The following is a 17,316-nucleotide window of genomic DNA, read 5'->3' on the forward strand; positions in this document are numbered from 1 at the left end:
GCATCATCTGTAGGCAGTGTTGCGCAATATCGTTCAGTTCTGTCCCAGACGTAGTGGCGTGAAAATCGATGCGCGCTGAACATGATGTCGTCTAAAGTGAAAGATGACGAACGAAAGTTCATTTTGGAATTTATAGAGGTTTATCACTCGTTGTCGGCTTTGTGGAATGTTAAGAGTAAGGAGTACAGCAACCGAAGCAAAAAAATGAACAATACGACCTATTCGTTGACAAATACAAAGAAAGACATCCGGAAGCTGAAAAACAAGAAGTGATTAAAAAAATCAATTCTTTGCACACTAATTTGCGCAATAACGTAGTGTAATAGATAAACGCTGACATGGAGAGATAGCATCTCGCAAGGTAGTATTTCTTTTCTGATTTCGAGAGGTAATCATTCTTAGCAGTTCATCAAAAGATTCACCATCTAGACGCAGAAAATTCCGAAAGTCGCCTGGTTCACTCACCCTTAGGTCATTTAATAAGTTCTCATGAGTGTACTCATCTCTTTTTTTGAACCATTCCTTCATCCATCTTCGCTTACTCCTTCTTCTTCAGACACACAGCCACAGGGATGGCCACACACGCAGCTTCTGTCACTTAACATGTTGACTGCACAACAATCAAATGTACACTGAAAATCCGCAGCTAAAATATTGGACAATAATATTGTACGGTCTGGAACACCTCGCAATATTATTGTGCAATAATATTGATCGTCTAGGGGCCGCTTAAGGGCGAGAGCAAATAATACACTTTCGATGGCATAAAACTTTTAACGCATTCCACAATAATAATGATCTCACTCTAATAGTTTGCCTGGTGGTCACCATTATAAAAGTGGGCATATGACAGGGAATTCTGTGTTGAACGCCAGGCATTTAACCCTTCAAAACCAGTAAAACTACATTTACTACCTGCTTTAAAACTGTTATCTCTGCATTTTGCCCACAGATCGTACTGACGGGTTTCGTATTATTCTCAGAATAAAAAGCAGTTATTTTTGGACACAACAGTAACCAACAGATCTAGAAACTAAATTATTTAAGTAACATTTGGACGAGCTTTAGCTTAAGAGGTTCATCACAATGTAAAGCTGTATTGATAGACATTTCTCACCTTGTCTGCTGAAGACAGACAAGTCTTCTGGAGCCATGTGATGAAGGCAACAGATTTATATGTGTACAGAGAGAGCATCAATGATTCTAAAATGAAGGGGGATAGTAATGCCGTTGCACTGATGATGGATGCAGAAAGACCTCTGAAACATTAGTAAACTTCTACCAGACTATTTATTCTTCAGGCTGACCACCTTAGCAACACATACACGTTATTCCTGGCAGTAGCCAGACCCATTCATCTCCTTTTATGTTGATGTAAACTGTCCATTACTGCTGCAAGAGAAATACTTCTCAGAGCTAACAGTCTTTCCCAGCAAACATTTGTTCTTGATAACTATTTGAAAGGTGGCCAGATGTCCTCTTTTCCCCGGACATGTTCCTCTTCTAAGTGCAAAGTTGTCCAGGCTCCTTTTTGTTAAATTCATAGCACGCACTATTTCTCTCCATTCCATTCTTAGATACTTTTGACCTTCAATAATAAATTATTTCACACATTTTGAAACAACTGTATGTCTGTAAGGGTTTAATCTTGGAGTGCTGGTGAATGGCGTTACAATTCTATTGTTATAAGTAAAGAAAGATGTTATGAGTAACAATTAAAAAAATGTTTGCGTATGTTTAATGAACACCCAAAATGCATTGTTATGTTGTTAGTGCTGTACATTAAAATGACGTTGAGTATTCGTCTTTGTAGTCATCATTGCGAGAGGTACAACTGAAGCAATGTTGCATGGCTACACGCCTACACCTGAAACAGTATCATTCAAAATACAACAATCTAACTGGATGGTGTATTATCTCTGAAGTATATCATAATGAGTGGACTACATTAATTTAAAACTGTTCATCCTTAGTCACTAACTAAATGAAAAAAGGTATATTTAAATTATTACTCTAATAGTCTGTACAACAGATAATCAAATCTGTAATAACCTTAATAATAAGTTAAAGAAACTGTAGTGGAGTTACAAGCTTACATATGAAACACCAACCAATGTAATTTATTTTACCATGTTAAATTGGCTCAGGTAACTAAGTCATGGCTTATTCAAGATCTGAAAATACAATATTTTCACCTAGAACCAGAAATCAAGCAATAAGCACAACTTTGAAGTTTTTGACAGAGGATGGAATTAGAAGAATTTCATTAAGTAAAAATCTGTTACTCTTCTATTTCTTATCTAACTGGACAGAGTTTCTGCTACACCTATGTACAGTACTCTTGTTTGATACTGGATCTGTAACAACTGATGTGAGTTTTATGTGATAAATGCCAGTGATGATTTCTTGGTAGGATTCATTTAATTCTTCTGTTGACAGGAAACAATGATTCAAAAAGCATAATAAAAGTGTTTTGAGATGTTGTATGGAGAATTTACATCAACATATTCTAGATGGTGGAGCCGCAGTATTTGGACTTGTAAATCCAATAGGTTAAATACTTTGATGGAAATGACTACCTGACTTCCAACTTGCCGTGCTTGAGTTTAATAGATGTGGTAACTGTAACTTGTTATTGTATTTTGAGAGTAACATCCCTTTGAACAATGAGATGGTAACAGGACATACAAATGCTGCATTGCAGTTTTAATGTCTGATGCTTTAACCCAATAGTTAATACTGATATATATGGCACTGATTTCATGTAGGTTAACTTCAAGCTGCATTTATTCTACATAATTAAAATTAATTATTCTTGGTTACTGAGCTTGTAAACATGAAGAATATTTGAAACAGTTTCTCTCTGTCGACCATCCTTTTTGTCTTTTTATTTACAACCAGTGCATTCAAATGCTTTTAGCTTATAGTCCAAGAAAACAATATAATTTGACAAATGACAGAACTTGGTTAATATATGCATGGTCACAAACTGTATCTGTCTGTCCATTCCTGCATTTCATCTACCCTCCTCCAGTCTTGCCCTTTCCTGTCTACATCTCTCTTAACTTGTTCTATCCATCATGTGTATGGTCTGTCCCAGGGTCATCTTCATTTCAAATCACCCTTTTGGTATTCCAAACCACCTCAATCTGCTTCTCTCAGTTTGGTTTTGTATTTCCTTCATCCTGAGCCCCCCCCACAAATGTTTATGTTTCTAATTCTACCTCTCCTGGTTTCTCCCATTATTCCTCACTGAAATTTCATTTCAGCTGCCTCCCCCCCCCTCCCTCCCTCTCAAGTACACATCTCTGAGCTCCATATAATAGTATCTCTTTACAATAAGTATTATACATTGTAATTTTACAAATTCTATCTTCAATTTTATTCCATAATAAAGCCTTAGCTACAAGATATAACTATGAACCTGTTCCATTTCTTTCATTTACCTAATTTTGGATCTTGCCACTTTTCTTTATTATGCTTCCAAAGTAGATAAATTTATATATTTCTTTATCTCTCTTATGCAAAAGTGAAATCACAAATGTTGACGTAACTTACAGAAGAAGAAGAAGAAAACTTGGTATTGAGGGAACTTCATTGCCACTGTTGGCAAAAAATAAAATACCAAAAATATTTTAGGCATCTCTACACAAAATAATTTACTCATATTACATTCTTTTCCCCTCCTCCCAACTTGGAAGAAGAAATATTGTTTTCTCCCATTACTACCTCAGTGTCATATATTAAAATCATTGCTCAGTTACAGAAAACTGTCCATCACTTGACATATTAATTACATTAGTCACATTAATTACATGGCATCTGCTGAACTATAATTCCAAAATAAAAAAATAACAATGGGTCAGTGAACAAATCTTACCTGGCAAACGCCAAAGTTTCCTGGTCCAACATTATCTTAACAAGTGTTTGTTGAAATATTGGGAACATTATTTTGGAGGCAAACCTTTTGTACCTGAAGACAAGGTTATCAGTCTGAGGATTTAGGTGGTTCATGCTCATCACTGTCAAACTCCACATCTGGGTCTTGCACCCATTTTCCATCAGCATTCTTGATCCAGCCACTCCTATAAAACAGACAAGAAGCTACTGTAGAAGAACACAGCAGGAAGTTTCCACTCATTCTGAGGTTGTAAGGATAATGGGAAACCCTTGCTTAGTTTTAGTGACTGATTCCTTAACAAGACTGAATTGGAGTACGCTGAAACTACAGTTACTTCATGCTGCATAAAAGATGGTGACCACAATAGGTTACTTCACTGATGACCATGGCTGAAAGGAAATGTGGACTTCCAGCACCCTTCTCTTTCTGTGCAACACACTCTTATCAGGAAATAAATGTATCTTCAAAGACAATTCACAGAACAATTTCAAAATACACATGTCAACTCTGAAAGGACCACACTTTTTAGCATATGCATACACAATTTGGTGATATTAATGCCACTAATTTTTCTGAAATTTGTTGAACTGAGGTAGAATGACAAACATGGCAGTGGCCTCCAGGTGATGCAGACCCGAGACTGGCCGAGCACGATCCATGCCCCATGGGCAAGAACTACTGTGCCTCCTCACTGTGTGGCCTGCACACATCCGTCTTTTGCCGTCGTGTCAACATGGTAACATCGCTGTAAATTTTACTATTGATAATGTAAGTTGTGTAGTACAATAATGGCTAATCGTAAGTAAGCAATTCCAACACTTGAGATTGGAAACACATTATCTACAACTTTCTCCCTTTACATGCTTCCATATTTTTCCAAATAACAAGAGTTCTACTTTGGCCCTAGATGTGTGGGACAGAAACAACTGACATACATTGTTGTTATGGAATGCACACATCTACCCCATATGTACAATTTTGTTCCCTAAAACATTACAGTCTAATTTAAAAGAGTAATGAAGCAATGTACAAAGTTAATTATATGGTCGTGACACCAAAGGCATTGTAAAATGAGTTAGTCTGCCGTTAGACAGTATTCTGTTGCGGAAACCTTTACACCACTTCGTGGAACATTGAGTTTCCATGGAAAACATTTGAGAATCACTGCTATATAGAATACACCTCCATCTGCTTGAAGCACCAAGGCATTTCCAGATACTCGAGCAGCAACATAAAATACTATATTAAACACAATGCTGCACTTACATTTTTAGTTTCAGTTCATGGTCTGCCTTCTTCTTCCTAGCCACGTCTTCTTCACTGCACGGTCTGGATGATGTTGCAGTATCTTCCAAAATCGATTCTGGGCAGTCTGGCAGACTGATATCAACTACATTATTTAAGGACTTTGCCCAACCTTCGCCATAATTCTCTCGACATTTCTCTACAGTTTTTTCAAGGGGCTTTTTCTTCCAAAGTCCTTTCAAATACTGACGAACTTGTGCTGAAGCTGAAGGAAACACATTATTTTTTGTTGCTACTCCAGGGATTTCAGTCTCCTTTGATACTGAAAGAAGAAGTTACAGAAGTGAGTCGACAACTACTCTCCTTTACACAGACAAGATACAAAATTACAACAATAAAAAAAAGTACAAAATATAAGATAAAACTTATGATTTCACATGCCTAGCTATAGAGAATGGAACCTCTAAACGTCTGTGACAATGGTAGATTGATTACACCTGAACCATCCTGAGTTCAACCCCAACCACCATCTTTAAGCTGAAAATAAGAAAATAATAACTAATCTTTTTTGGTAAAATGACTACCAGTCACCTGATAAAGGCACAGAGCCAACTTAAAACTGCAATGAATGTTCCAAAAGCAAGCAATGCAAAGTTGAATGTCATGTTAGTTATACATATTAGATTATAATTACATATTAAGATTACAATTACATAATTACTACAGCTGGTGAAATGGTCCTCCACCATATTGCAGGACATAATTCAACTTATTTCAGCATATTCATAGAAGTATGCAAAGAGTGGCATTGTTGATTAACAAGTAGATGGTTGACTTATTTGGTACAGCATCACCAGAAAAATGCTCCTCATAAGCACTTTCATATGACTGTATTTGAGAATAATGTTCAACAATAACGCATACTCCACTGTTGAAAATGGCTCTATGTTTCTCACAGAATCAACTGACTGAGAGCAACAAATACAAAGAAACTATGTAAAACCACCGACCTGTTAGAATGACACGAGTCCAGTGTTGGCACCTGGCATGGCAAATTGAAATTTCCCTATACCACTAACAAAATATTTGCCTCTATATTTAGTGTTGCATGATTTGAGATATCCTACACATTAAATATACCTTAGAAAAATGGACAATCACAAATATCATACTGGTACCGTGTACATGGGTTTACACAGTCTTCATGACGTTATTTTGCATTCAGAAATATAACAGCCACTGAATTGAAAAAGGTTGGAATAATGAAAGTCAGCTACAGTTCTGACACTTAAATAAACAAATGTCACAAATCTACCAATGACACAGCAGATAACTGTCACTATGAACCATAAGGCCACAGACAACTGCCACAATGGTTATCAATAAAGGCATAACAATTGCAAGAAACAAAAAAAAAATTATGCTCAACCAAAACTTGGGGATAGTTACACATACAAAACTTGCCAAAAAAACAAAGTAGTAGTTCTTTCTGGGCATTATGTAGAAATTCACCATAAAGACTCTTATCTACTAACCATACGGTATTGGTCTTGTGACTTCACCAGCTAAATAGTTAGGAATAATTCACAGTTGTGAGTTTTATAAGGGATAAAGGAAGTAACAATATCTTTCTTCAATATGCAGAATTTCATATATGATTGTGTCTCACTCAGTCACTATAGCAAAGCATAAAAAATACATACCAAAACACTATTTAAATACAGAGTGATTTTAATCCTATGGTAAAATATAATGAGGTTGTTGGGAACACAATTTGGAGTACATGTACATAAGTTGTTGTTTAATTGTTCACTCTTTTTTCACAACCTTTTCAAAAAATGAAAGAATTTCGTATGCATTTGCTTGTTTGCATTTAACATTATCATCTATTAATTTTAATTGTAATGAATAAAAATTTTAAAAAAATCCAAACTTGTTTAGCTCTTTTCAATTTGAATCTTGCATCAAGTTTAAAACAAATGTCTGATTTTGTAGTGGGACTTGTTTGCCGTCAGAAATAATGTGAGCCACAAGCAAATACAGCATGAGCTCCATCTCGTAACATTATGAAGGCTCCAGGACATATAAAAAATCAAGACACTGCATTTTTAAATGGTGGCAAATCAGACAACTGTTCATTATATTTTCTGCCTCATATTATCCCTTCAACAACCTCCTAAAGTTTTCCATAGGACTCTGATTTATCCTGTATATGTATAAATAAATGTAATACAGTAAAACTTGGTTATAAACATTACAGATATAACGTGTTCATGGTTATACTGAGCAAATGACAACTTTATATTTCATTTATCTAATACAAAATTTCTCAACATTAATTAGCATGCTTCATGGATATAACAAGTAAAATTGGTTTCCCTGGGGAAAAAATTTTGCTCTTTGGATTATGAAACCTTTTCAACTGTTTACATTCTTAACAGTACAGTGCAGGTCAGTTTGACCTGTGCTGACCATCATGATAAATCTTGGAAGCCTTGCATGAGCACCTAAGTTCTTTTCATGTTGCAGAAGTAATTACAACATGAATATATATCTTAATTTTGATTTGTTTCTTTCAAAATTGGCATTTTGTTTTAAAACCAACACTAAGACATTTTTCTCTTCTTCTTCTTTTCTTTTCTTTACTTTGGATTTTGATATTTGGTTATATCACACAAACTCTGCTGGAAAGATGATAATATGCAATCATAATGATTTTTGGTAAGGAAGCAATCTCTTACTACCTTTAGGAACTATTTCACTATCTGTATGGAGGAAGTGAAGGAACAAAAAAAGACTTCCAGGTTGAGGTTCAAATTCTAGGCCTCTTGAAAACATAGTAGGAGTAAAGTAAAGTAAAGCATAGCTGTCCCACTATATACCACGTAGGTGCTTGGGAGGGGGGGGGGGGGGGGGGGGAGGCAGTATAGCTCCCACTCTTCCTTGACCTCGACACTAGATGAGGGTGAGTGAACATAGTAAGAGTACTAAACCTTAATCTGCAGTGTTTGTTGCAATGATCTAAACAGAACTGAAAAACAATAACCACAAGAACAACTTGAAATGTCCTTACTATTCTCAATGTCCAAGATGGGTTTCCGCTGCAGCCCCAGTCTCTGCTTGGAACAACTACTGTAAGCCACCTGCGTGATAAGCAGCTTGTTACCCTGTGCTTCCCCTGATAAAGCTCTGTGCCCCATTGATTCAACCAGTCCAGTACATAGATATCTCCTCTGCTCAGACTTCAGTTTCTTCGTGTCTAATTCCCTCTTGTGAAGCAAGTACTTGCTGAGCTCTGTAAGCAGAAAGAGACACCTCCCCAATGAGGTCTTGCTTTTGTAAACATTTATTTTTCTCACTTATTTGCATATATTTACATGGCAAAATGTTTCAGTTTTGTAATAACTACTTCTATTAAACAGAAGTAATACAATGGAACCTCAATATACCGCGGATTCGGATATACTGCAGCTATGATCATGTCCCACAATACAATTACATATGTTTTACATATTTTACATATATGCAGGTAGCTTATAACATAGGTACAGAAGCTGTCCCCCAAAACCCGCGTTATATCGAGGTTACTCTGTATATATGTGGTGTTTGGTCAATACATGATTAACAACAAAATTGGTCACTTTGGGATAAGTATGAATACTGACTGAATCCTATGTGCTCTTTCAAAGATGGCTGTTTTCTGGGTAGTTCCAATGTGTATTCCCTATCACAAGAACCCCCAGGAAAAAATAATTTTAAAGAGTAGTATGATGAGATGACTGAGTAGTTTGTAATCCCATGAAATAATATGGCATCTATTTGCCTGTTCTCTATTCTGTAAGAGACAGAATCAAATAACTGAGAAACTTCTATGATACTGAACAGCTAATGGTTATTCAGCTATTAACAAAAATTTCTGTTGTTGTAGAATCTTAAAATAAATTACCATTGTCACAAAATCCCTCCTCTGGTCCTGTACTGCACCAATTAAATAAAGTTCAACCGAACAAAGAAAAATTGTGTAAACCAACTCAATGAAGCACAGTGCTGCTGACAATGCATTCATTACTCAGCTAATCAAGAAACTTCCTGAATTTTATAGAACCAAATATATATTACCGTGTTTACAATAGCATGCCATTAAGCTAGGCACATTCAACAATCTCATACCCCATTTCTTTATGACCCCTCCTATCTGTATTTGCATTGCCCAAACGCTGTCTTCCCTTCAGGTCTTTGCTCTTTTCAAATTTCCCATATGTGGCACATTCCCCACCCATTGCATTCTCCTCAATTTGATAACCCTAACACTTGGTGAAGAGCACAATGATCCTCCTCATTACGTGATTTTCTCCAGTCTCATGTTATTACATTTAAATATTTCTGCCAGAAACCCATTTTCTCACCCTCAATGTAATTCTGCATGATCCATCACAGTACTCTGTTATCCTCCAATCTATGCTTCAATCTGAGTAGATGCTTTCCTTGCAGTTTTCTAACCAAAATCTTTGAAGTGGAAATCAAGGTGTATAATTTAAAAAGCAGTAACCTGACCCATAAGTATAAACAAATATACAAAATAACTGCAGTGCTAGCGTGTAAACACAAAGATGTGGGGCAAATTTGTGAGTCAAATATTGATAACAGAGATAAGATGTGAGCACTCAATGAATAATTAATACATATTCAGATATTCAGAGTTTGAACTCAGGATGAAACATGCTGTAATGAAGCACAAGTTTACAAACATCATCAATATAGTCTATAGTCAACAACTGCTCTGTGCATAAAAAATGTACAATCTCCTGATGAATCTGAACAGATATTCCAGAGACTGGACATGAGCAGAAGTTACTTTGCAGCATTTTGTTGAATAAATCTGACCTGTGCTCTTTCTTCATTTTACGTACCACTGACATGCTTCTTGCCTTTGCGATGAATGGCAAGCATACTGAGTGTGTCGAAGATGGGTCGGTGAGTACATATCATGCATGTCAACCTGTGTGAAAATATGAAATATTCCATTATCATGACAGGTCAGCACACACAGTACCACATTCCACTGCTTTCCTCAAGGACAAATTGTTGACACTTTACATTATAACAACATAAACCTCTCCTAACAGCATAATGAACATAAGCAACTGCTCCATAAGTAGCACAAAATAAATCCAACAGTTTATATGTAACAAATCAACTGTCTTTCCATGTACACAAGTATGTTCCACACAACTTTTATGAGTTTTATTCAAATGCACAGAGCCATTCATTCTTATAACTTTTTCTAAAAACATAATTATTTCTCATGCCACCGAATGCAAAAAAAATGTCTGGATGCAGGATAAGTAGAGTGTTTGCTCTTGGGAAAGCAAATACTGTGAGAGATTAGTAACTATGTTGGTTTTTGTCTCAGGTTTTTATTTATTATCTAGGGCGTATGCTACATTTAATTTCCTGGAAGACAGCAAAAATTTTTAGTGTTTGAACTAATTAAAGAATTTTTTATATATTTCAGATGTTGCTATTATGCATTTGTTTCTCTTGTTGTTTCTTGAGAGTTGGCCCCACAAATTATCTTTCAAGTTAGGCCTGTGTGACCTTTAATTGTTTCTCTAAGACATTCGTTAGGAACCAAGTCTCTCCAGCATAGCATATTGCAGGCAGAACTGTGGTGTTAAATATTTCTGCCTTGAATTGCATATCCTTTGTGCTGTCAATGATTGTCCACATCCCGTTGAATGCCGCCCAACTAACACGGCGTCTTCGTGTGATTTCCGGTGTTTGACATATTGAGCAGTCCATCATGATACATGTATTCGCCAACGTCTTTGATTTGTGTGCCATTTAGAAGTACGAACTGTGTCTGTGTGGCGGTTCCTCATTATATTCGTTTTGCTCATGTTCATCTCAAGGCCGACTTATCAATTACATGTGCTCTAATTCTTCTCATTAGATAATATTAATGGTTTTGGTGCCTTATGCCAGTATGGTTTACTCTTTTCCACCTCCATTTCCCTTCCCCTGTTAGTGTCCCATTTCTCAGCATAGTATCATAACTAATGATTCAGATTCGGTCAGTTCTGTTATTTACTTGATCACTGTGTGAATGTTACAACAGTTTGAATAAAGGTGGTGATTTGTGCTGACTGCTGAATAATATCTTGTTAACTGTAATCCATGGTCCTCAATTTGTTATTTCATATTAACATTTTTGATTAATGCAATCATCCCTTATGGTCTGCAGTTTTCAATCAAACAGGTTAGAAATATTGTAGCATCGAATCAACACACTGGTGTAAAATGGATACCAAATAGAAGGAAGCAAAACAATGTGACAAGTTCCCAAGATTCTGCAGTTTCCCTGAAGATAGCTTTAATGCCATTTATAACATATCTACCTCTGACCAGACACTAGTATCTGAAATGTAACTGGAAACACCTGGATTTTACTTGTGTTTATTTACAAATAACATACAATCTCACCTTCCATTCTTTAGTAACATAGCTTCATCATCTGGTATGTGACTGGATAGCAGTTCACACACTCGACGATGCTACAAGCAAAAACACATTAGATAGTCATACATCAAAATTATAAAACATAAGAGAACATTTCAGTAATAATGTTGTATGTAACAGTCCAATCCATTTCAACTACTGCTTTTTATCGATTGGGCAGTGCCAAAGGTTCGAAACAATATTAATATCACATATGCATTAATTATAGCGAAACACATACCTTGAGACTGCGAAGCAAATTAAGATCGTCACCGTCCCTCTTGAAAGACATAACCTAATAAAAAAAATTACCAGAATTCTCAATATCTGAAGGTGAATACTGATAAATATACTTTTAACATAACAACAGTAATAAACTACATCTGATTTGTAAATCACTGACCACAAATAACTCAAACACTAAACACCAAATGCGATCAGCTGTGTACGCCTTCGGAGTATTTACCATATATTATGGCGCCATCTATCCGCAGCCAACATGCGACTACTATAAAACGATTATGCAGCTGCAGCTCTGTCGGCTAAAGGAGGAACATCACAGCAAAACAATGATTTAATTTTATAAACCTGATCCCCGAAACTTATTCCGCTTATAAAAATGGGTGTAGGTGAACGGATTTCACCAATATCAGTGCATTCATACCGACCAAGGCAAAGTTTCTGTTCCTTTAAAAAAGTATAAACATTTCATCCAAATCAACCCAAAATCTTCAAACTGAACTGTAAATTAAATTGCAAACAAAAAAGCTTTTTTACAACTTAAACTTAAAACTGTCATAAAAATAAGGAACAGTATCACGTAATAACGTCAAATAGGTCTGTAGCTTTGGAGAAGTTGGATGATAGATTTCAGATTCTCACAATGGCATGAAGATGACTGTCTTCTGGGATGTTGTACCATGCAGTCTAATATAAATTGACCAATGTTTCAGAGGTGCTTACAGCCTCCATCATTAGGACCTTGATGACATTAAGAGTAGAATACATCCAGGAAGTGCTTGTTTTTATTCAATTCAAAAACTGTTATTATCTGCCAGTGGGTGGTCCCCAGAAGCATGAAGCCTACTGCAAGACCATGGACAAGTGGACTGATTGTGTTGAGATGCTAACAGATATCAGTTGTATTTCTGGATCCCTGCCCATTTGTAAGGACCATGTTATGAATATGTGTGAAGTTCTGTAGATAAAATTTCATGCATTCCTAACTACAATACCAGATGGAGATAGCCTTCACAGCTCTGGAAAATCTCTGCTTGCTACTGGGCCAGCCTTAGCCTCACTCCTGTGAAAAAAAGGAACAGCCACCTGCCAGGAACAGTATCTTAACCATAAAGTCCGCAGCAGGCTCTTAATGACAGAGACAATTTCAAGTTTCTCTGCAGTATCTCAAACATGAAAGACAAAAATGTGAAGCTTATAAATTGCAACTGCAATTTCAGATAACAGTAATGTAATTTGGGAACTGAAAAAAGATAAGAGCATACAGTTCTATGAGTTATTTATTTTCACTGTTAACAGTGTGAAAAGAAATCACCCATTTTCATCTTTTATTGTGAATGAAAAGTTGTCCTGTTTATGTAAATAAGAGAATGACTGATAAACCAATTTTCTTTCACTGAAATCATTACAGAATTTCAAACAAATTAAACATATTTAAAACTGCAAGAAAATATACCAAAATTATGAAACAGTACGTTTTGCTAGGGTCCCTATGATTTTGAACTGGGACTGATAGGTGCAAGGAAAGAAATTCCTCCATACTCTCTGCAACTTCCTGAAAGCTTATGTTCAAGCATTAACTTTTTTTAATTTCAGGAGAAGGGGAGACAAAAATCATAATTACCATAAAAGGAAAAGTCACAATTTCATTTTCTGAGTCAGCACACATACATCTGCTTTGCTGCAGGAAGCACAAAGGAGAAAAGCACGGGATGTGTCTTACATCTATATCAAAAATTTAACAAAAATATATATTTCAAATCATACATTTTAGTTTTGGTAAATAAAACTAACCATTAAATTACATGACTTCTTCCCTTGAGCTATATGTTGGTCCATGATAGACTTATAAATCAACAAAAGCAATAATGCATACCAAACAAATCCCATGCATCCTTAATTCCAACACAATAACAAAAATGTGCACACTCCTCTTATTCAGAACTGCTCCTGTCAAGTTGCAATTAAGATGGCTAGTATCAAGTTATGACACCTCAAAGTGCAACTTCAAAATCTTTGCTTTGTAATTCTGCAATTTTGTGTTCTCCATGCTGAAGAATTTCCTCGATAGGTCTGCAATGCATTGCTCGCATGCATGGTACTCTAACCAGACCACAATGGTAACCTGCAGCAAGCCAGAGGAAACTGCGGCAGTTTGGGTTCCAACTCACCTGTAAGACACAAACATACAAAATAAACTGTTATGTAAAATTGATACTTCATCAACATTCAAGAATGTTGTTACATGTTGAAAATAAGACAAATCATTTTGCATACAGAAAAGCTATAAATATATGACGTTGAAGTTGTTCACAATTATGCAGACAAAGAAAGATCCTGTATAACATTTTAAAATTTTTACTCATGCCAATAACTTATTACAATTAACTGCTTAAAGTTGTCACCACCTTGTTTTTGAAAGAGAACATGCAAAGCATGATGCTATCATTTTTTATCTGTGGTGCGGTGCTGAAGAACAGCAAGTCAGCTCTGCAAGTGTTTGTAATTTTCTTTCACAAACAAGGCTTTACGTAGGACTCGATAAATCCAAAGGAGTCATACACAGACCCTGGCAGCCAGGGTTGTGGCCCTCCCAGGCTGATCCAGTGACCTTCAAATCAGTGGTTTAAAAATTGTCTTACACAGCCTCGGCTGTCCCTGAAAAGACGGCCAAGACAGTGCAACGAGTGGTCTGATCACTTGGATACCCTGACTGAGGTTTTCCGTGCTTTTCCTCAGTTATAAGACAAATGCCAGAGTATAACTCAAGAGGGGCATGGCCTGCTTCCCAATCACGAAGGCCTTCGGCTGAAGCGACTCCACCCCCTCTGGGTTCAAACCCCAGAGAACCAACCAATCAAATTCCTTTGGGCAAGTTGCCTCACAAAATTACCTCCCATCAGCAGCAACAGGCCCTAGTTTGAACAGTCGTGGCTCCTACCAAGACAAAACCCCCGTTAGCGTACGCAAACTCCCATTTTAGTTTTAAGGCTCTGTTTACCATTTCTAGCAAAGTGTTTCGTACACAGGAATGCTGGTACCTAGAAAGGGATGATGTCTTGCGCTTGCGCAGGACTCCGCCTTTAGTTAGCTTTTTAGTTGGTTGGTTGTCTTACACATCTTGCGAAGTGTACAGTTGTACCATTGTGCTGAAACCATATGCCTGGTCTGACTTCAAGTGGCACATCTTAAAGCAGTTCTGACAGGTTGACAAAGTTTAGGTATATCTCTGCAGTCATGTGGTGTTCAAACACAAACAGTCCAATAACTATATTGCCAATAATCTCGCACCATATACTTACAGGAAATCTGTATTAAAATTGAGTATCATTTGTTTAATTTGAATTCTCCAAGGCCCACAAGCGGAAATTTCTATGGTTTATTATTCCATCCATTTTGAATGATGATTCACTAGTAAACAAAATATGAAAGAGCTGATCATTTCAAAAGATTGAGTCACAAAATTCCATATGTCAGAATAAACTTCAGGCTAAAGAGCTTGAAAATCTGTTGGTGAAAGGGATAAAAACTGTGACCTTATTATCATGAAAAGTTATGTTTAGTTACCCTGTTTATGGAGCTGATAGGATACACACTGGCATCTACTGCTCTCATCTTGTCTGACTGTCGCATCCACAAACGAGCCTCACGAGGCATATGCTTCAGGTTGTCCTAAAAGAAAAGAACGATGAATGCCTATTCTGTAATACAGAGCTTGAAGTGAGACAACTGGCCTTACTGTGGGTTTTGTCAGTCAGAAAACACGAGTAACTACAATGACTGGATTTTTTTAAGAGACTGATATTCTGCTGGTCAAGAAATTCTCTGCTTTCATGGAACCCAAAGGTACAGTAGGCAGGACAAATATGTGTTTTACATGTACATTAGAAGTAAAAGGTAGAAATCACAATAGAAGCAGTAACAGATAAGGAAGCATATACTACCCATACTATAAACATAATTTCCCAGTGGCAGTAGTTTGTAGCTCGCTGTCTCAGTTCATATGTTGATAAGTTTAACATTTGTTTTCTTTCTACCTGCAAGCTAGTGACATGGGTAAAATACAATGTTTGGTCCCTGCTACCATACATCACTGTACTTACAAAAACAAGTCACTGGATGCCATTCTTAACCAGTTTAAATCATTTTTTGTATTTCTCATTTACTTAATAATCTCTCTGTAACTCTTGCAACCATCTGTCTGAATGCTGTCTTTTATCAGGAGAAGTCCACATGCATTTATGGGAACATTATTTTCCACAAGAGTTTCTGGTGCAACAAAGTTTACTATTTTATCATCGCTATCACTGCTAATTTTATGCAAATTATCATTCCCAAATGCTCATTTGAAACCATCTTTCCTTACTTTTGTATTGAAATCTCCTGACAAATGTCTGACATGATATTCAAAATATTGACCAACTACATACTGTAATTCCTCACAAAAGATTTCTTCTAAATTGTCACTTTATCCTCAATTTCAGCATCCATATTCAGTATAACAACATACCAACAATCTTTTGGTATTATATATAAGATTCTGTCATTAACAACCTCCACCCTATCAAGCAAAGAACTACTTACTGTTGGAAAGTCACACAGAATCAGCCCATAATTCTTGTCTGCCATGTCGTATGACATTATCTTGAAACTGTCGTAAGCCTCCTTCTTGTCCTTACTTTCATCCAAGATATCACTATCACTATCACTGTTGTATTCTGTGTCATTGTCAAATGTCACATCCTCATCATCTGTCTTCTCAGGATAGTCCATATCATCCTTTGTGATGTCATCAGCCTCATCAGCTTTGGACATGCCCTCTCGGACAACTGATGATTCCCTGCTAAAACATCTTTCTGCATCAACACTATCTGACACACCGAAGTCGTCTTGTAACAGGTTACTAGTCCGACATGAGATATTTACATTTCTCAACTTGTCCGATAAAATATTATCTTCATGAACAACTGTGCACAAGTTTCCTGTCATTGTACTGTCCTTCAACTGAATGTCGCTTTGAAGAGAGGTATTTAATGACTTATTAGGACTGTCACCCAGAGACTGTGAACCTCTTGCAGCCCCATCCTGAACACATCCACCTGTCCTTTCAATAGTCTTTTCGTAATTCTGATTTCCTCTGTTTTTCCTTGAAATGCCACAGCCTGGCATGGCCACATCACAATTATCAATACAACTTGTGTCCGTGTCTTCAATATGACTGCCTTCTGTCGACAAAGCAGTATCTTTTGTACCTCCTACTTTCAAAAACATGCCCTCAAAGTCACTTTGAGATTTCTCCACAGCTGAAGAGGAACTATTGATACTGTTGGTCTTGTCTGAAAATTTGCCACTATGAGAACCCTCCTCTTCCTCATTTACTAAGTGCGCAACTTCAGTGTAGCTGATGATCTGCAAAAGAAGCATTTCACTTT

General features: G+C 36.6%; 2 protein-coding genes and 1 long non-coding RNA gene across 20 annotated transcripts in view; 1 reads left to right on the plus strand and 2 right to left on the minus strand.

Annotated features, from left to right (window-relative positions):
- Nucleotides 1-1,271: 1,271 nt before the first annotated feature.
- On the minus strand, nt 1,272-12,160 carry LOC110829210 (sodium channel modifier 1). Of its 7 annotated transcripts, none has more exons than XR_015534038.1 (8): nt 12,111-12,138; nt 11,886-11,939; nt 11,630-11,700; nt 10,057-10,145; nt 8,220-8,441; nt 5,168-5,468; nt 3,881-4,085; nt 1,272-1,867 (listed from the first exon to the last, which is right to left on the minus strand). XR_015534038.1 is itself a non-coding variant. In XM_022062721.2 (8 exons), exons 1-7 carry the CDS (start codon nt 12,111-12,113, stop codon nt 3,989-3,991), a joined length of 900 nt encoding a protein of 299 aa, XP_021918413.1. In that variant the 5' UTR covers nt 12,114-12,132; the 3' UTR covers nt 1,272-1,867; nt 3,974-3,988. The 7 variants fall into 7 exon arrangements, 3 of the variants coding, with proteins under 3 accessions (XP_021918413.1, XP_021918414.1, XP_087200833.1); XR_002542908.2 differs by having other exon boundaries at nt 12,048-12,132; XM_022062721.2 differs by having other exon boundaries at nt 3,974-4,085; nt 12,048-12,132.
- LOC110829211 (uncharacterized) lies at nt 4,082-7,078 on the plus strand. The gene is made up of 2 exons (XR_002542910.2): nt 4,082-4,669; nt 5,176-7,078. It is a non-coding gene; the product is annotated as an uncharacterized LOC110829211 (long non-coding RNA).
- Nucleotides 12,161-13,614: 1,454 nt separating the features above from the next.
- Nucleotides 13,615-17,316, minus strand: part of LOC110829207 (uncharacterized) — a 52,778-nt gene continuing 49,076 nt past the window's right edge. For all 12 annotated transcript variants that reach the window (XM_087344697.1, XM_022062712.2, XM_022062709.2 and 9 more), the window contains 3 exons: nt 16,469-17,293; nt 15,452-15,556; nt 13,615-14,055 (listed from right to left, as the gene is read on the minus strand). In XM_087344697.1, the coding sequence (XP_087200823.1) occupies nt 13,879-14,055; nt 15,452-15,556; nt 16,469-17,293 (1,107 nt within the window). In that variant the 3' untranslated portion in view covers nt 13,615-13,878. The remainder of the gene's footprint in view (nt 14,056-15,451; nt 15,557-16,468; nt 17,294-17,316) is intronic.

This window comes from Zootermopsis nevadensis, unplaced genomic scaffold (genome assembly GCF_977971745.1).
Source record: "Zootermopsis nevadensis isolate Lab colony 2312 unplaced genomic scaffold, Znev_1.0 Znev_ptg000008l, whole genome shotgun sequence".
Classification (NCBI taxonomy): domain Eukaryota; kingdom Metazoa; phylum Arthropoda; class Insecta; order Blattodea; family Termopsidae; genus Zootermopsis; species Zootermopsis nevadensis.